Source organism: Leuresthes tenuis, unplaced genomic scaffold, assembly GCF_036924035.1.
Source record: "Leuresthes tenuis unplaced genomic scaffold, fLeuTen1.0.hap1 SCAF_2, whole genome shotgun sequence".
Classification (NCBI taxonomy): domain Eukaryota; kingdom Metazoa; phylum Chordata; class Actinopteri; order Atheriniformes; family Atherinopsidae; genus Leuresthes; species Leuresthes tenuis.
In genome coordinates, this window is record NW_027325356.1 from 26,476,079 (window position 1) to 26,496,428 (window position 20,350).

Sequence of the window (20,350 nt, forward strand, 5' to 3'; positions counted from 1 at the left end):
ATTCTTCTTGGCTATGTGACCTTTAAGTGCGAAATCAAAAGGACTTTGCCTTTTACAACAAGTGGCTCATGTTTCCACGCTTGGATTTTTCTTTTGATCTATTAAGCAGACAACTTCTATATGAGCGAGATTCTTATGTGCTTCTTCTAAAATCAGCTAAATGAGTCACATAGTTGGCTATAAACACATAGACACATTAGCTGACTGATGCAACAGCACCATAACACATGTGACTACAGTATCATGACTATATGATGACATTGTAGCTGTGGTGAAGTTTAAGTTATAGCCCCAAATTGTAGCTACCCAGTGTTTGACCATAACTCACAGCTGGTTTGAGCAAAAGCCTTTAAATTTATCTGATTCAAATTGAACTGAACCTGACTGAAAGCAAAGAGACACAGAAACAGATGAGGATGAGTGCAGTGATGAAGTTAAAAGAAAAGGGATGATTTCAGGTGCTCACCGATTGGACGATTTGTCACAAAAATAATGTAGCAAATATTTGTGGTTTCACTGCTGGCAGAAAGTCTTGCCCTCCAAGTCAGAGCCTTTAAATGATCTCCACAGAAAATAACAGAAGGAAACAACTATGCTTATCAAATACACAGAAAGCTCATTAACACCGAATAAGTATCCAAAAGGAAAGGGAAAACCTTCCACACCCTCAGTACGGTTCATGCTCAACAGTGATCACCACTACACATTACACTACTTTGCAAAACATTTCACTTTCAGACCACGGCACTCTCCTCAAGAGGCACTGTCAACTGCCCTGTAAACTCAGCTCAGAACTTCCCACAAATGCTCCCCTCCACACCCAATTTGAACCGGCAGGCCTATAAAAATAGACAATTAATTTAAAAGGGAAAAAAAGTTCATTTAGCCTGCAGCCCTCAGCTAATGGCACACACGTGAGTTAAAACCACAATAGATCTTATGTTTTCCTTTGAATATTCAAATCACTTAAATTAAAGCTTAGACTTGGCATCTTCTGTTATTTCATTTCATAGTTAAATCATTGACACAGGGAGCCTGAGGAGCAAAATACTGAAACCGTCTAAATCCGGTGCTGTAAACGGTAAACGCTGTATGTTGATATTGTGTCACCTCCAAGTGGTTTTAGTAAGTTATTGCATGTTGTTTTTTTCATTAATGACAGTCTCTTCAGTGCAACCAATGCAGGCGTTATACTTGTACATCTGGCCCATCCAGAGCCTTCCTGGGCTCATCTTAAATGACAGAGTGATTATTAAATTAATTTTCATAATTAAAATTAACATCTAAATTCATAATAAGACTAAAAAGAATCCCCCTATTATATATATATCTATGAATATATATAAAAAGGAAAGTTAATATTCATTAGGTTAAAAATATGTGTGAAGTCTGCGCCAGTATTGGTTGTCACAGTAACTGTGCCTGTATTTCACTTGTTTACACTAAACATTTTTAGTCAGGCATTTTAGCCAGGCTTACATGAAGAAGAGAAGACGAGTAAATGGAAATGGGTGAGGGAACTCCTGTTACAACAATATGAACGCTCTGTTTAGCCTACAGATAAGTATGGCTCGACATACATTGCTCTCTAACTATGTCAAGCGATATCACATTTTTCAGCACCTGCACCAGCTAGGAAAGCTCGTGTGGGCTCAGCGCGGGAAGAGAGTCCTGTTGGCGGGAAAGAGGGAGCAGCCAGTCAAGCTCCGCTGGTTCATTGGCTCCAGTGGACCTGTCCGCAATAGATGAGCCGGCTTCACAGTTAATCAATAAATCAATTAATCGCACGATAAATTAAAATGAACTCAATAATTTTGCCGGCCCCGATATATTGCCATGTGCATGCATGTTTGTTTTCCTCGCCTCTCGCCTCCAAGAAGACCTGACAAGAGGGTTCACTCTGTGCTCGGTCTCAGCACCAGAACCATTTGTTCCATAGCGGAATGAACAGAGTGAACCCTCTTGTCAGTCATTCAGTCTCTTTTCTCTGTGGGAGGAGGCTGGGCCGCTTGCATTGGCTGCACACAGAGTGCAGCAAGTGAGCCTCGTGCGGAGCAGCGCGAGTAAAAACAGATGCTTGTAAAGCCAAATGCCACACCCCCGGTGTGGGAATATTCGGCCTTCAAACCGAATGAGCAAGGTGAGCCCATCAACACGGACGAGCCAGTATGCCGAATTTGTTCACAAGTGGAGGCAACAAAAAAAAAGGCAATACAACAAACCTACATGCCCATCTAAAGCATAACCACCCGACCCCAAACTACACCTAGAGATGCAGAGCCATTGTCCCACTGTCAACTGAGGCGTTTGGTCGTCGACGTAAACATAAACGGAACAGCGCAAAATGGTGTGCGCTCACAGCATTTTTATTCAAGTGCAATTTTTGCTAACACAGACTGAGAGTCCATTTTGTTTTTTGCTTTATTTATTTAGGATTTTTAGCGTCCTTAAAAATTACAATGGTGTACAATACTGAGAAATAAAAGTTTATTGTATCTGAAAGGGTGTGCATTATTATATAGTAATATACAGTATATGTTGACAATAATATCGTTTGTCGGCAATAATTTGTGGGACAATATATCGTCCAGCAAAATTTTTTATCGTCCCAGGCCTATTCACAGGCGAGACTGAAGAAGTACCCCATCACAGTTTTTGGGCACAAGGACAGGAGCTTCTCATCACAATGGTACAAGAAGTACATATTTTTAGAACACAATGTTTTTTCCCCTCCTTTCTCGCAGCCTTTTGTCTGTTGTTTTTATGTTCTGTGTTTTAGACCTAATGTTAACAAAATGCTCATTGGGCTACTTTCTACTATTCAAATAAATATGTATGTGAGTTAAAAAGAAGTAGTCTACGCATTTCTGATTTGATTTGGCTTTTCGTGCATTTGGTTTAAGACATTTAGTAACAGGAGAAAGACAGAGGAGCGAGAGAGAGAGAGAGAGAGAGAGAGGTCCGTTGGGTGAGCGACTTTCACTTTTAACGGGAGAGAGAGCGGCCTACCGCGCTGTCAAAGCAGAAGGCAATATAAACACAAACAAGTCAGGCAGGGATCATTTCCAACTCTATGTATGTTAGTAAGTATAATTTTTCCTATTAAATAGTGGCCCATCCTAAATTAATGTGGCACATCCAAAATTGAAATCCTGGCGCCGCGCCCCTGCAACCACTATTTTTCCAAAAACCTTACAAAACAGCATTTTCCCGTTCTGTACCTTCACTTCTGAACAACAGAGCCGGGCGGCAAGCTGCTCTCTCAAACACAGCGGAATCCTGTATGACTGTTTTCAAATGAATCTTACTGACGCCAACACTGAGCTGAGTTGTTCAGTAGCAGTCAGGTTTCTGCAATGCATCGGCTGAGCACTTACCTCTAAAGTTTACCTGGAAGTTTACCATGAGCTGCAACAAAGTCTTGGTGCTATGATGTTTTTTCATAAAATCAGGTAGCGTTCTTCAACATTGTTTTTATAAATGTGAGATTTTGCAGGATGTGTTGTATATACCACAGAGCAACTAACTTTGGCCCTGTGTGTATAAGTTGTGACTGGAATTGTGAGCTCAGTATTTGAGACAGATTGAAGTAGTAATCAGGAGTAATACTGATTTTTGAGGGTAAAAGCTGATTTTAGTATTGCAATGTACTCTGCAGTCTTTCAGTCACCCTCTGAAACTGCACTGGCTTGTTTTCTTTCACTAGATGGCAGGAAAACCTTAAAATAAACTGACCGAAACTGAACTTGTGTCATCTTCCTTTTTCCCATTTAAATTTTTTTTTCGTCCCACTGGCATATGTCACTTATCTTTGTTGACTAGTGAAGAAAAAAAGGACGAGCCAGGCTTTTTAAGGCTTTGGCACTGTTATGACGTGTGGTCTGCAGCAGACCACACGTCATAACAGTGCTTATTGAGTAAAAGCAATTCATTAATTTCCCTGAAATACATATACGATATATGTATATATATTTTATAGAAAATCTGTTATTTTACATCACAACAGCGTCTCATACACTGAGAAAGATTTAGTTAAGATCCTCACTTTTGCCTGGTAAACTGAAAAGTTGTTGCAGCATTATTGCGTGACTCAAGTGTTAAGCAACTGTTTCTGTGTTTATAAAAGAAGCGTTTTATAAAAGACAGCTTTTATGTCAGCTGTACCTCTGCTTTTTTATTTTCATTGGACGCTTTACATTAATCATCCTTAATGTTAATAAATACTGTGAAATTTATGTCACAGTATTTAACCATCTAGCAACTAGTAACCATCTCGCATAGTTTGGTACATGATAAAAATATAATAGTTAGATCTCTGTTTGTTCTCTGCTAAACATTGTGACTGCTTCTTCTGACATTTTGGTGTCAGGTAGAGGTTTTTGGGTGTGCTGTGGTGCAGGGAGGTTATAACGCAGCAACTTCCAGAAGGAGGAGGTTGGCAGCAAAGAGCTCCTGCCTTTCCAGATGACGCTGGCTCCGGTCTCACTGAAACATTGTAAGGCATCTGATTCTGAACCCGATACTTGAATTGAGTCAGGTTTGATGAAAACCAAGTGAGTCTGGCTCTCCACAAGAGCTTTGAGGATGTTGTTCAGCTGGTCAGAACCTGGACCAGAATCTGAAGTGCTGGGAACCACAACCACGGTTCGACTCTTCTCTGCATAGTTCAACACAGCCTCTGTTACAGCTGCAAGGAAAAAGACTCTCTGTTAAAACTGTATGCAAAGAAAAAACTTTTATGGCCAGTTTGTAAGTTTTATGCATTTTACTTGCGTAAAAATGTATATCCCTTTGGATTCATGAGTTTTCACATAAAACATATTGATAAAGTCCACGTGATGCCCATCTGTTGTTAAAACAATGACTGAAATGCATGAAACTGACAATTAAGCTAAATGACCAGTAAAGCTAAGGCAATTCAAATTACAAGTAATCAGGTTTAAGTATTTCTAATATTTATTTATATGAATCACAAACATTTTTGATAATTCAATCTGACTTTTCACAAGCCATACAATATTTAAATTTGTCTCTTAGTTTTTAGTTGATTTAATTTAATTGTTTCGACGACCAAAATATTAATTTGAACTCTAAGCAATCTAAATGAATAAAAGTTATAAATATGATCATTCAAATAAAATCTAATTTATGTAAATATTTATGATAAACAGTGTCATAATCACACATCTTTACAGTATTTGGAGTAAATGTTATTGTTAACAACGTCTAAATAAGTGAAATGAGTACAATGCCTTACCTTTCTTTGTGAGGACATCACCATGATGGTGGTAGAGTCTGTAGCCAAACCTCCCTTCTAAAACATTTTCCAGACACTTTCTGTCATCTTCACTCAGTCCTTCATCTGTGTCACTCTTGTAGTACATCAAATAGGCGTCGTAGCTTTTCTCATCTTATGAAACAAAAACACAAAACCACAGTTCAATGGTGTCCAACAGTCTACAACAACACTCTTAGAACTGGGTACCAGTGAGGCAGAACTAAGATGGATGTCTGCACAAAGATACAACTAAGAAAAATCTGAATCTGCAAAACAAAAGTTATATCACTCCCACCTGAGATGCTGCCATAGCAACCAAGAGTGTCTCTCAGGAAAAGAGCAATGTGGATTTTGAATTTCATATAACCAACTGCTGTTATAATGATCACAACTACCATGATGCCAACAATGTAGAGGGATAGGGAAGGGGAGATTGGATGAGCTGTAGGGAAATAATAGACATAAAATATGTAATACCAGTCCTGAAGAGGTCAGCTCTAATTTCAGTTCAGTTAGTTCACTGTGGTTTGAGTTTTGTGGCAATTCATCAGAGACAAATCGCTCAAAAAGCTAAAGCTTCATATATCCATGATATATCTGACATACTTTTCTGGGTTAAAGTGATGGCGATGAAGGTTGAGAGCTGGTGGTCGGATTCCAGTTTACAGGTGAAATTCTTTGACAGATCATCCTTTGACATGTTTTTGAAGACTAGAAATGCTGTCATCTCTATTTTGTCATCATTCTCTATCCTAGGAAAGGAAACAAAGGAAAAAGGAAAGGAAAGGATTCAGATGTGTTGAATGATGATTGTTGCAACATATAAAACGTGCTTTCAAAGTCACAGTGGTTGCGAGAGTTTGGGTCTGTGTGTGAAATGTTTACCTCGAATAGTTGTAGAAAACTGGTAGTTTGTTGTTAGTTTTTATAAATGATGTCCCACTTAGCCAGAACACATCATCAAAGCGTGAATACAAGACAGCTTTACATTCAATCACCACTGTTGAACCTAGAAAAAACAGAGTTGACACAAAGTGTGCTATTGATTCAGTTTAAATGAGGCAATCTTCTTCCCCAAAATATGCCCATGTAGCTTTCATTCAATCAGGCAGATACAGCCAATAAGTAAGTTTATAAATATGTGCTATCCAGTGGTTATGAGAGCATCCATGAGGATGACAGTCCACTCGTAAAAAGATTGCATTTTAGGCCTAATCCTAATGATTTTTTAATCCCACACCCCACCTGCTTCTTTAAAGGAATTTGTGTTTTTTTCAATGAGACTTGGGAATGACATCTGGTCTGATGTGGAAACACTCATATAAGGTGTATCTCCCTTCCGCTTCTTAGAGGGGTTGTACATTACAAGAGTCCATTATTAGTCATAGTGAAAGATATAAACAAATTACCAAAATGTCTGTTGGACATTTAAAAACCTACCCGTTTGTGTGAATCTAGACAATAACTCACCTAAATCTACAGGAAATACATCGTTGTGGCTGGGGGACAGAATCACAGATTGTCCAGTTTGTTCTGTGCAACAAAAAGAGTACTTTTAATCCATCAAAATCACAAGTAATGAAATCAGAAATGTTCTCAAAAGCATGTTAAACATCACCTTGGAACATATTAAAATGATGAGTACAACTATCATAGTACAACAGATGTTTTCTTACTGATTTGTTTGACATTAAGAATCACTGTAAAGGTCATGTTGTAAAGTTGACCATTATACAAGTAGGACCGGGTGCAGATATAAACACCACCGTCCTTCTCCTCCACACTTGTGAAGTGACTCTCTGTTGGCGATGTCTTCCCCTCCTACAAGGTAGAAAATTAATTTTTAGACTGTGAATCCTCAAAAGTGAAAAGACATAACAACACATCAGTATTGTGAAATGAAACCTAATTTCCAAATCCAAATTTGATGTTTTCATACCTTGTGCCATGTAATGCCGTTGCTGCTGATGTTGGAGGAAATGACCCAAGGGACATTTACATCAGGACAATACAATGTGCAGGGCTGTTGTGTGTAACATGTCGCAGGATACTTGCCCCTCCCCTCATTCTCTCTGGACTGTGTTGTGTACACAGTCAGCCTGAACCGGGTCTTTCTGCTGGTATTCCTGTCACATCACAAGAAGCAATGCTGAGAAGAGGGTCTCACTTTGCACAAAAAGCTACAATGTAAGTAATGAATAGAGGGCTTTCAGTACTACTCTAGAAAATACTAATTATATGGTTAACCAGGATGTATCTTTTCTCATCCAGATTTGTCCAATAAGATTTTGTGCTTCCAAGAACAGATATAAACCGAAACCTTTGGGGTGGAGAGACAAAGTTAGACATAAGAACCTCTTATCTCAGCCTGGCATTACTTTGAGTATGGCTACTATGAAATAATAAGTTACTGAAACCATTTTATGACTCTTGTCTGTCCAATGTCCTTCTCAGTAAAACTGGTGACTTATGTTTCAATTCTGGACTGCAGGAATTCACTGTTGCAAGAACAGAAGTCCTTCCTGATATAAAAGCCTACTCAGTGGAAATAACATCAAGCCTACAGTATAATTATATCTTATAATAAGGCAATGTTGTGCTGGGAAACCTTGAGTCCAGGCATTCATATGGGTGTTACATTGATTTCATCCATTAAAAAATACTGTTTTAAACCAATCAACAGGACTCCCTCTGGGGAGATGTCTTCATCACCAGCAGGATAAGAAGTTCTGCTGTCAATGCCCTGGTTTTAATGTCATGACTGATAATTTTAAGTTTTCTGAGGAAAAAAATCCCTCACTCGTAATACAGGAATTTCATGAAGAAGTTCAGATGAGTGTTTGTATCTTACCCAAGAGAGCATGAATAATTACCCTGATGATCTACTGAAGCTCTGAGAATGACTAGGCTCTGTCGATTAATCAGCACACCCGTGTGACTTTGATCAGCAGATGTGGACATGCTGTCTGTCACATTCTTCTCCTGACTGGTGTGACGAGTCCAGATCAGTTGAGCATGACCCTCTTTATACTGAGGACAGTGCAGGGCCACCATCTCACCTGCCTTGACATATATTAACTGGGTTCTCAGCGAGTGCACACCTACAAATGAGAGTCACATATTTAAGTCAATTTTACTGTGCAAAACAAAAAAGATAGATGTATGTGTCAGAAACTAGCTAGTTTATTATTGCTCATCACTATGCAAACTGAAGCTTTTTTTCAATGAGTGACTCCAGTAAGTCACTCAAACCTCAAACTCAAATTTTTAATCTTCCATATCTTCATATTTTTAACATTTAAAAAGCAATAATGTGCTAATAAAACTCAAGTTTAGCTGGTGTGACATCTGTGTTGCCACAGTTACCTTAGTTAAGCTAATAATCTCTGGCTACAACCTCTTATAACACTCATGACATTGAGAAAAGTTGAAAAGACTTTCTCTTTTAACATAAATTTAGATAAAGAACATTGTAATTGGGGGTCTAGCAGCGAAGCTGCAGACACCCATTGCGTTAGTAGCTTTTCCTATTATTATTGATCTACTTTCTGCTGCAATTGATCTCCATGGCAGCCCCATGAACGCTATGGTAAAAAGTTTTTAAATTTGGCACAAGTTTTTAGGACAGTCCCATTAGCAAACTCAAGAATTTTCGTGCCCAAAAAGCAAACTCTCCAGCGCCACCAACACGTCAAATTTTGAAGTGCATTCAGCTGCATAACTTTGGACTCGTTGGTCCAAATTTCACAAATTCAGTACCGTTGGAATCCTTGGATCATGACGAGTCCAACACACCCTATGACGTGAATTTCCGCCTAACTAGATTTTCCGCCATTTTGGATTTAGTTGAAAACCAATTTTCAGCGGTCGCAAATTTTGACCGATTCTCATGGAAATTGGCAGTATCTTTGGACCAATCCACACAAAAGTTAGGAGATTAATTTTTCAATTTCAACTTTGTTCACCCACTACAACCAATCAAAGTTGGTGGCGACTACGCCAAACAGGAAGTGAGGCCATATCTCAGCAACCATTTGATCTTTTGACATCAAACTTCTAACACAGACTCGTGACCCCTTCTTTAAGAGGCCCAAGAATCTTGGTGACTTTTGACCTATAGGGGGTGCTATATTTAGAAAAAATGCATTTTTGCTCATATCTTTGGACCCGTTTGTCCAAATTTCGCAAATGAGGTACCGTTGGAATTGTAGACGAGGTCAAAGCACCCAATGACGTCATTTGCGCCATCTTGGATTTTCTGCCATTTTGAATTATATAAAAAAAAGCATTACAGGTCACCCAAATTGTCTGATTTCCACAGGACTTGACACATAGAATCTTCAGACCAAGCTTCATGAAAGGTATTGTGTGTACTACTGTGTGTGTCTGCCCGTAACAGCCAATCAAATTTGGCACCGACACACCAAACAGGAAGTGAGGCCATATATCTTTGATCCATTGATATATTGATGCCAAACTTGGTGTACGGACTCATGATGCCTTCCTGCGAACCCATAGGCTTATCTGCTATGCTGCGAGACCCCCCCCCCCCCCCCCCAATTGCTGCTTGCAGCTATATTTATTCAAGTGTTTTTGTGTGGATAACAAACTTTTTGAGGAGCATAGCATACACATCCAAAAACTATGTTAAAAGGAATGATTCTTCATCTAAATGGATCAACAGCCTGTGATTCTTAGATGTAGTCTTACAATGAGCTGTCGAGACACGTTTTATTTTCCCGATTACATTTTCGTTAATGCTGTTATTGTTATTAATATTCTTATTAAAGCTCCTAAACATCTGAGGCAGGACAAGCTCTGAGTAAAGATACTTAAAATGACTTGTTTGGATATATCTCTCATTGCTGTTTTCCTGTTGATCAGTTTGTTCTATTTTCTGTCTATAGTAATACACACAATATACAGAAAACACAACGGACTACAAAGTAGAGATCTATATGTCCTCAAACAGTTAAGTTAAAACTATATTCTTCACTTATGGCTTTTGCAAATCTCACTGAAGTTTCTTGTTTTTATTTCATAGGCAGCAAAAGAAAAAGTGAGTGTGATCCCATCAATCCTTCTATATTACACCTGATGAATCTGTTATCCCACTTTCTAGTGTCAATATACATACATACTTATACACTATAATGTAGTAAAAATGTATCCCTCTTACCTGTCAGCAATGTGAGCAGGGCAAGCAGAAGTATTTCCACCATCATTGCTATGCGGCTTCTCTCCAAGTATTTACAAGAGTCTGACGTCTTCTCTTAAATACAGAAACAGAGGAGGTGGTTCCTGCAACACGTAAGCAACAACAAACAATGTCCTCAACCATCTGCCGGTAAATATCAGTTTCTTTTAGTGAATTTATCAATCTGAAACTGTTCTAATCCTAACAATTAACATGCCGAACATGAGTTACGTTTTCTTAGCTTTCAGTATGACGCCTGAATTGTTTACTCACGTGCGCTGTAGCTGCGTGCCCTGCTGGAGCTCATTCCACTCTATCAGAGCGCGTCCCCTGAGAAGGCAGCGTCGAGAAGGGCATGTCCAGGCCGCTAGAGATGATATCTGGATACTGAAGATGACTGAAATACTGCGACTGGTATCTGAAGAGGACAGGCGGACATTGCCTGCTCTCTCACGTCTCTCTAAAAGCGGTTTGAAACTTTTTCTTTGCTTGTCATTCATGTATGAAATGTACGTTTTATTAACGTTTGAAATCATCGTGTCCATATAACCATATTTATTTTCCTCAGATATTGATTGTGTTTGGGCAGAAATATCCTCTTACATTGAACATCAGATGACCTTAGGGAAGGTAAGAGTGAATGAATGAATGAATGAATGCACGAATGAATGATTGACCACTCACTCACTCACTCATTCATTCATTTATTCAAGGGGGTCCACCTGCCAGGATTGGGGACCTTTACTTTCTCTCAGCAGAATATGAACACAGGAAACAAGTTCAAAAAGATCCAACGACCTATCTTCATCCTGGATGGGAAACGAGTCCAGTCTCTGGGTTTAAAGCAGACAATGCCACTTGCTGCAGGTGAGCCAAACTATCACAAACTAAAATTTGAACAAACAAGAAAATAAAAAAAGATCAAAATTCTGACAAGAAAATGCTATGGTTGTATTAGGCAGAAATATCAAAGGCATCATCTACTTGCCCTTTATTTTTCCCAGGCTGCTAAATTGTTGCAGCATAGGGCCTGGTCGAATAGTCAAAAAAATTATGTCCTATCGCCTTTTTCCAAGCTTTTTTTCAAGACCTGGTGTAAAACCCCATGGAATTAAGGAAAGAATTGTGATATACTGGAGAAAATGGTCACTGATCAAATACCGGAAATTAATTATAACATTTACAGGGTCCGTCTTAGCATTTCTATAAGATGGGAGTGGAGTTGCTTATAATTGTGTTTGACACAGTAACAAAACAACAGTGTGAATTTGTGTATGTCTTTTGCAGTAACACAGCTACCAGTGGTGCAACTGAACTTTACAGCTGTGTCACAAGAGACTCCATTCAGTCGTAACATTGTGGACGGCTGTGTTAAAGAAACTCTTCAGCTGCTCTTTAGAGCTTTGGCCTCTCAAAAAAACGCCTTCCTCACCTTTAAGGGAATTGGAGTTCTGTCTTTTAAGAATAAAAAGGTGCTTCATCTTCTGGTACTATATGTTGATTTGACATTGCTGACTCTGACAACAGCTGTTACGTCAAATTAATCATTGTTTGACATACTTCGAAAGGTCCAAATGAATTTCAACAGAGATTTTATCAATGCCATGGAGGGAACTGGCGGGCAGCTGAAAGGATTTAAAACTGTGAGTAAAGAAGTTTGTATTGTTTTCAGTATATAAACAGTGTCAAATACATGTATTCATACAGATTATTTGTATTTTTGCTTCTCTAGAAAATTGGGAGCAGTATTTCTTTACTGTCTGGTCCACTGTCTAAACTTCAAAGGCCAGAGACTGCTGACCCTGCCACCCTGCCAACTCTCTGCTCTCCTCAGCCTGACAACAAAGCTGGTGGCAAAGATGGAGGGGGTTTGTCACCAACTCCAGATCAGAGAAACGCAGGAGGTGAAAGAGCCTTTTGCAAAAGGCTGACAGCTCGGGCTGGGGTTTGACAGAAGTCTAATGAATTAAGTCTGTTTGAATTGAAGCAAAGAGACAAACACACTTGTTCCTCACAATGAGAACGAGCTGGAACTGCAGTAGCTGAAATAAATTTGATCTGTCATGTTAATTTTTATTCATATTTGACAGTTATGCTCTAAATGTTTTAGTTTTAAAAACTTAAATTCATCCCTACTGGCTTGAAGTAAAGACAGACAGTGGACCTATTGCCTACCAGTCAAAAGATGATTAAACCCAGCCACCTATTACTTACCATAAAAATGACTGTTTAACAGAGAGTTATTACTTGCTGGCTCTCTTATCAGGTGCATAAGGCCTTCTGAATCTGACTTAGCTGTCTATTCTTTTTTTTTGTCTCCTGGAAGCTTGGCTTATTGGCTGGCAGTAAAATCAAGAGTTGAGGATTTTATACATAATACCTATATATTACCTTTTTCTTTATATGACAGTGGTATCAATATTGTCTTTAAGCATAACAAACTTCCTAAAATAACGAACTGTCCCTTTAAGCCATGTTGTTGCACTTCAGGATTAACTGGTTGCCCAAGCAGTTTGATGTAATGATGCTTGTTCTCACATTACACAAAATGGGTCAAGCTTGTCAGCTCTTTGAGTTTAATAAAAGACCATATCAGCGATTTGTTGGACCTCAATGAACAAGGCATTATGTGAACTTCAATTTGGCTTCTGAAACCTCTAAACGATTTGATAGTAGATTGAAATGCTAGAAAGAAAAGCCATTTAATGCAGAATGGGAGAGTCAATGATAATAGATATGAAGCTGCTGCTATGTAGAGTGTGGTGGGAATTTCAGCCTATCAGCAGCAAACCTACTGAGAGTGTTGTGTTTCTCTGCAGAGGTTCCCCAACAGAGAGAGTCTAAATCTAGTCAGACACTGCAATCTGCCAAGATGAAAGCTGTCAACCTGACTGAGGAACTGAATCCAAAACCCCCTGTGGAGGCCTCCAACAAGTACTCATCACACAAAGATACAAAACCTACAGATGAACGAGCACGCACAATCACTCACACGCACAATCACTCACACGCACAATCACTCACACGCACAATCACTCACACGCACAATCACTCACACGCACAATCACTCACACGCACAATCACTCACACGCACAATCACTCACACGCACGATCGCTCACACGCACAATCACTCACACGCACAATCACTCACACACACAATCACTCACACGCACAATCACTCACACACACAATCACTCACACGCACAATCACTCACACGCACAATCACTCACACGCACAATCACTCACACGCACGATCGCTCACACGCAATATGGAGCAGCTCAGTTTGCAGTACATTGAGCTGTTGTTTGCAGGGAGATGAGTTAGTGAGAGCTGAGAGCTCTGTGGTGGTCTCTTATTGTTACTGCCCCAATGCAGCTTCCAGCTCCATCAATGATGCACAACAACCTGTGAGACAGATTCTCTTCTGTCATCACTTCTGTCCATTGTCAGCTTTCAAACACACACGCACACACACCTGTAATCTGTGAAAACTGTAAATGTTTTCCACTTCGTCCCTAAATTCCTAATGGATTTGCCTTTACTCTTTATACAAACTAGTATTCATTAAGTAAGGAATGTGCAGAGTTAATAGGCATGTCACATGTAGTCTTCAGAGTATGTTTACACGTTTTTTTTATGCAGTCTTCTGAATTTCTTGAGAAATATTTCTGCCCAGTCCCTCAATATTGTTCCACCAAACATGCATCACATTCCCCCGCAGCTCCTTTCTTGTTTGAGAACAAATCTCTGGCAGAAAATCTTCAGCAGATAGCAAAGAAGTTCGGGCAAAACTGTCTGCACATTCTGCTGAGCATCCCCAGTGTTCATGTAAGAAAACCCTGATTTAGGTTATTAGAGATGTCACACCTGATTTAAAAAAATACAATTTATCAGTCACAAACCATATTGTCAATAATTAATTGTATGCCATATGTCATTAGTCCTCCTCTTTTAATTTTTATTATTGGAGGACGTTTCTTTTTTACCTCTGTCGGGTCCTTTAACCTGATCATGCAAAGTTTATATTTACTGTTTTACATTCATTGTTTTTCTCTCTGATTCCAGAGCTAAGCTACCAAATGAAACACATTTGCTTTTCTCTACTTCTCTATAATGAGTGTTTCACCCTCACGCTTGATGCAGCTTTTTGGCCCCTGTTTCCATGGTCATGGCTAATATTTGTTGTACAAACAGCATTTTGATACTCAAACGATTAGCTGAGGGAGTGCTCACATCCATTCATGGCTAAAGATTGGTGTGGATATCAGGCTCGTGACTGCGTTAGCCGTACATCTACATCAAATTTCAGACATCTGGCCGCTGGTCTCATAGAGTTAGATTTAGACCTTATTTAGTTTATCTCTACATTTTTTCTGGTGTGCCAGACATCAACAGTATAATAAGACTTAATCGACGCATGCCGCTGCAGCACAGCTCATTCACTCCGGTAAGGACGTCCATCATATTCAAAGTCATTTTCAAAATCAATATCCTGACATGTTGCACAAAACTAGCAGTAGCAAACTACATGTGAAGTTAGACGCGTGTGTAGAAATCCCCCTATAAGTCCCCCGATAGCCCTAGATAACAGCAACTCGGCAGCTCTGAACTAACAGAGCTATAGTACGCATTCATTCATTCATTCGTCTTAAAGTATTGGGGAAATAAAGACAGCTAATACCTTATTTATAGGCTGTATTATCTATGCACTGTTCACTCCCGTTATATGTATATACGCGGAACTCGAGTAATCTAAATATCTTCCCAAGGACGCCGACTTTCACCAAACTGTTATCGGTGAGTAGATGAACGTATTTTATACCAGAAATAAGGTCCCGGTTTAAAAAAACAAACTTCTCCTTAAAGCAAAGGGAAATTAGTACAGTCAAATAACCCACTTTATTGTAATATGACATCACAATGTGTTTGATTAGCAGCATACAATAGTAAATGACTTGGTTCCATGTCAGGCTCATGACCTCCAACTCACCACAAGCGGTGCCTGACCAAGTGGCAGAACATCTCGTAAATGTGACCTGCTCAGGCAATACCCATGCTGAACAAGTAAGTTTGTACATATTCATGTATTAATATTGGTTTCTATGGTTCAGGGTGGACGTATTTCATTAGTGGAGTGGCAAATCCGTCTAAAATGACATGTTACCATTCGAGAAATAAGATTAACAATTACTACTACTTTACAATTTATTGCTGTTAGTCCACATCGCATAGAGGGAGGGAAATGAACCAATGTGGCTCCATTGATGCAAAAGTCCCAAAAGTCCATCTGGTTCAGCAAAAAAAAGCTGACAGATATAGTGAGTGATTACATGGTATAATATCTGCCAGCTAAAGAGACAGATATCTCCATTAGAAGTTAAAGATGAAAACAAACTAGTTTGTGAGATTGAAACAAACACATTTCAGACTGAAAGCAGATGTTGCTCTTTGTGTTGTGGATGTGAAACCAACCACCTGTCTCTATAGGAGCTGTGCTATCTATGTATGCAGCGGGAAAAAAGAGATGTTTCAATTTACCTAAGGGTGGAGCAGCAGGTGGAGAAGAACATTCAAGAGGAACTCTTACTGCTAAAAGAACAACTGAAAGACAAGCAGAACATGAAACAAGAACTGGTGTGTTTATGTGTGTGTATGTTTCTATGTTCATCTAGAACAGATATATAGGCTTTAGAATTACAGCAACATTTAATTGATGATTAAAGGTATGTTTTTTGGCAGGCAAAACTAACTGAACAGCGTGAGCACACAAAGCAGGTAGCTGCATTCAACCTGCAAATGTCAAAGAGGAAAGAGACTTCCTGTTCTGCCTTACAGGTGAGTAAACATGTTAATGATATGAAACGCTAACCATATGACATAAATTCCCACCTCGTTAGAACAACTGTAGATACTGTGGTAACAGCAAAGGTGATGTGGTGCAAACATTTAAAGTTCATTTAAACTCATGATTTCAGTGGCGGTCACTTCATGACTAACTGTGGTTGAATGTGGCGACACACAGTACAGTACAGTACAGTACAGTACGTCACAGCATTTCCAATAAATTATTCACAAAACCAACCACCTGTGATTGCCAGTAGGAACAGAAACAATAGGTAATGCTGTGGGAGAGTTGTCAGTAAAGGCTATGGCTGATACCAATGAGATGAATTTACAATGTGAATTTCACATGAATGCTGCTTATCTAAAATACTTTGAAATACTTTTTAAAAGTTTGAGTTTAGATTAGATTTCACAAACCTTGCCACTGTTTAAGCAAAGATATCTTGTTCAAATTTTTCCTCTGGGTTTCCATTAGAACACATTCATCTTTCCGGCTCGGCCACTCACACCTCCCAAGAGGCTTCAACAACAGCATTACATGAATGACCTTCAGAGTCAAATAGAGACCAGAAGGAAACACGAGGCCCAAAATCAGCAGAATTGTCTTCTCATGGAGCGCCTTGACCAGGTCCAGTTGCTCCAGGAGTGAGTAACTGTTCAGTTACAGTTACAGTTCAAGCATTCAAATATCTCTCGTAAAGACAATGAGCAGGTTATCAGGCATGTTTGCTTTTCAGGTTGGCTGTGCAGAGGGCTCAGCAGCTTCAGCAGAAACAAGAGAAAACCAAGCATTACAAGAATGCTCTGGACACTCAGGCAGGGAAACGCTCAACAGAGCTGTCTCTCACACTTCTTCTCCTGTTTTTTAAATTTTTTTATCATTAAATAGCTTTGTGTTCTTCGTACAAGCAATTTCCATCAGTGCCAACATAGGTCAAAAAGTTTTAGTTCAACACAGACTCACTTCAAAAGTAGAAGAATATTTTAAAAATTGATTTCAAGTGACTGTTTTAGGTTTATTATACTTATAACATCCTTGAAAAGAAGAAACAACTAATTTTATGGTTGTTGTTTGGTTATTGATTATCATTAAGAACACAGTAGTCATATATTCAGAAATGTTCAATCATAAATCAGCCAGTATAATTCTCACTTATTTAGGACTGTCAGAAAGCACTATGCAATAGTGCAGGCAGACTGCCCAGAAAACCACTTTTAACATGCTTTTATATCATGATCCACACCATTTTTGGATGGGATACTTATATCTGAAATTAGCTTGTTGATTGTACTTTAGGTGGAGGATAAGAAGCGTCTTGAAACTCCAGAGTTTCAACCTGTCAACCCAAGATTTAACCGCTGTGAGACAGCTGTCAGCAACGCAGAGAGCAGAGAAAGGGCACAAAAGGTCACCTTTGATTTCTATTGCATCCATTAGCCAATCTACAGATACTCAGGGCTCTCACTGCTTGTCTTGTGTTAGAAATCATCTGTAAAACTTAAGTGGATGTGATATGTTCAATATGCTGACAGCTCTTTCAGGTCAATTTTAGTGCTGCCACTCAGAGAAAGAAGGAAGAGCTGCAGAATCATCACCTACAGCTGAAGAAAGAAAAAGAAATGCTCAGACACAACAAAATGGAGTAAGTAAACAGAAGTGGAAATGTAATAAATGGATAGTGAGGAAAAAGGAGGCACTCTGTGTCTAACGTGTGCTTTCCAGGCTGATATTGGACCGCATCAGTCGTTTTGAAAAGAAACGTGACATCAGTAAGTCACTTGAGGACGAGTGGAGTCGCAGTGTTAGGCTCAAACATAAGCGTGAGGATGAGGAGAAACATTTCCAGAGGTGTGTAGGAGCTGACCTTTAAACTTTAACTTTGAATATTTACGAAATGGTAGAGAATGGAAACTTTCCAACTTTTGTGAAAGTAAAACAATACATTTTATCCCTTAAATGTCAGAACTTGCATGTTATTTGTGATAAAAACTAGTAGAATAAAAAATTGAAAAAACTTTCAAATTTGCCACTCACCTCCTGAAAAGATGTTTCCCTAATTCATGCTAACAAGTTTCCCTGCTGAATCCTTTCTGTCTGCGAATAGGTCTGCTGGTCAGCTTCTGGTAGATAAGTTTCCAGAGTACAGACGCTGCTGCAAATGTAAGAGGAGAACCACCAACTGTGGAGAGACCAACATCTGGAAAGATTCTCATTACCTCGCTGGGTCACAGTTTATGATCTGATGAACAGTGAGGGCAAGAACAGCCCTTGAACATCAGTACCTCAACTCTTCAATTTATCTTGTGATCAAACTATTAAGTTGTGATTATACATAGCATACTTTGATATTATGGTGTTCTATTTTCTATTTTACATTGCCCCTTTCCTGAATCAGTCTTAGGAAGTCATGCGTTGTAATTTGATTTTCACTAGATTATAGCTATTTGTGTGACTTGTTGGTTACTTCTTGCTAGTACAGTGTTATACTGCCTTTTGAATTGTTTTTTTAGATTCTTTGAAACAGGGATCTGTCAGCCTTTGCTGTTTCTAAGTATGAGACTGAGAATTACAACTAAGTTCACAAATTTGATCTTTACAAGTATTCAAACTGCAAACAGAGAGGATTGTAAATCGATCATAATCCTGTCAAATTCAGTTAATTAAATTGGACTAATTTGGATTAAAAAAAAGTCTATGTTGTCGTTTTTAAATGCTATCACTCATCCAAGTCATATGCATGGTTTTTAAATTATATAGTGTTATATAGTAAAATATCCATCCATTATTTGCTGCATCTCCGGGGGTCGGGTCGCGGGGGCAGCAGCTTGAGCAGAGAAACCCAGACGTCCCTGTCCCCGGCCACTTCCTCCAGATCTTCGAGGCGGACCCCGAGGCGTTCCCAGGTCAGCCGAGAGACATAGTCTTTCCAACATGTCCTGGGTCTTCCCCGGGGTCTCCTCCCAGTGGGACGTGCCCGGAACACCCCACCAGGGAGGCGTTCAGGAGGTATCCTAACCAGATGCCCGAGCCACCTCATCTAGCTCCTCTCTATGCTGAGGAGCAGCCGCTCTACTCCGAGCCCCTCCCGCATGACCAAGCTTCTCACCCTATCCCTAAGGGAGAGCCCAGACACCCTGCAGAGGAAGCCTATTTCGACCGCTTCTTTCCGCGATATTGTTCTTTCAGTCAGTACCCACAGCTCGTGACCATAGGTGAGGGTAGGAACATGGATTGACCGGTAAATCGAGAGCTTCGCCTTCCGGCTCAATTCCTTCTTCACCATGACGGGCGATGCAGAGCTCGCATTACTGCTGATGCCGCACCAATCCGCCTGTCAATCTCCCGCTCCATTTGTCCCTCACTTGTGAACAATACCCTGAGATACTTTAACTCCTCCACTTGGGGAAGAATCTCATTCCCAACCCATAGAGGGCATTCCACCCTTTTCCAGCTAAAGACCATGGTCTCGGATTTGGAGGTGCTGTTACCACTGGCCAAAAAGGCCCGATAGGACTCCTTCTTCAGCTTGACGGCTTCCCTCACCACCGGTGTCCAACAGTGGGTTCGGGGATTGCCGCCACGACAGGCATGACCACCTTACGACCACAACTCCGGTCAGCCCCCTCAACAATGGAGGCACAGAACACGGCCTATTTGGACTCAATGTCCCTCACCTCCCCTGGGACATGGTTGAAGCTCTGCCGGAGGTGGGAGTTAAAGTCCCTTCTGACACAGGATTCCACCAGACCCTCAACAATACCAGACACTCACAATAACCTAGGAATAGGAATAACCTAGCCAAGATAAATCTGATCAAATCAAAACACTTTTTAATTAAAAGCTTGTGGGGTTTTTAGGCTTGGCTTGCAATCCAGTTTTATCTGTGCAGTAAGATCTTTCCATTGTGCTTTAAATCTTGCAGAAACTTTCTTCACATATGTTCATTGGTTTTGATTTTGTATTGTTGAAATAAGTGAATAAACAAATCTCCACTATGAATTTCTCACTTTGGTTCACAAGGCCCACC

At 39.7% G+C, this 20,350-nt stretch overlaps 2 protein-coding genes across 2 annotated transcripts; one reads left to right on the forward strand and one right to left on the reverse strand.

The window, feature by feature from the left end:
* Positions 1–4,307: 4,307 nt before the first annotated feature.
* On the reverse strand, positions 4,308–10,565 carry LOC140302500 (interleukin-1 receptor type 1-like). The gene is made up of 10 exons (XM_072381317.1): positions 10,458–10,565; positions 8,130–8,379; positions 7,218–7,404; positions 6,955–7,099; positions 6,749–6,811; positions 6,164–6,287; positions 5,850–6,030; positions 5,574–5,760; positions 5,258–5,410; positions 4,308–4,687 (listed from the first exon to the last, which is right to left on the reverse strand). The coding sequence occupies exons 1-10, from the start codon at positions 10,501–10,503 to the stop codon at positions 4,308–4,310; spliced, it is 1,716 nt and encodes a 571-aa protein (XP_072237418.1). The 5' UTR covers positions 10,504–10,565.
* A 279-nt stretch (positions 10,566–10,844) lies between these two features.
* LOC140302083 (coiled-coil domain-containing protein 81-like) lies at positions 10,845–19,013 on the forward strand. The gene is made up of 16 exons (XM_072380839.1): positions 10,845–10,944; positions 11,044–11,105; positions 11,189–11,342; positions 11,763–11,947; positions 12,044–12,118; positions 12,208–12,379; positions 13,295–13,409; positions 15,449–15,542; positions 15,966–16,112; positions 16,218–16,313; positions 16,798–16,967; positions 17,060–17,138; positions 17,620–17,730; positions 17,856–17,965; positions 18,046–18,171; positions 18,428–19,013. Exons 1-16 carry the CDS (start codon positions 10,869–10,871, stop codon positions 18,564–18,566), a joined length of 1,911 nt encoding a protein of 636 aa, XP_072236940.1. The 5' UTR covers positions 10,845–10,868; the 3' UTR covers positions 18,567–19,013.
* Positions 19,014–20,350: the final 1,337 nt, after the last annotated feature.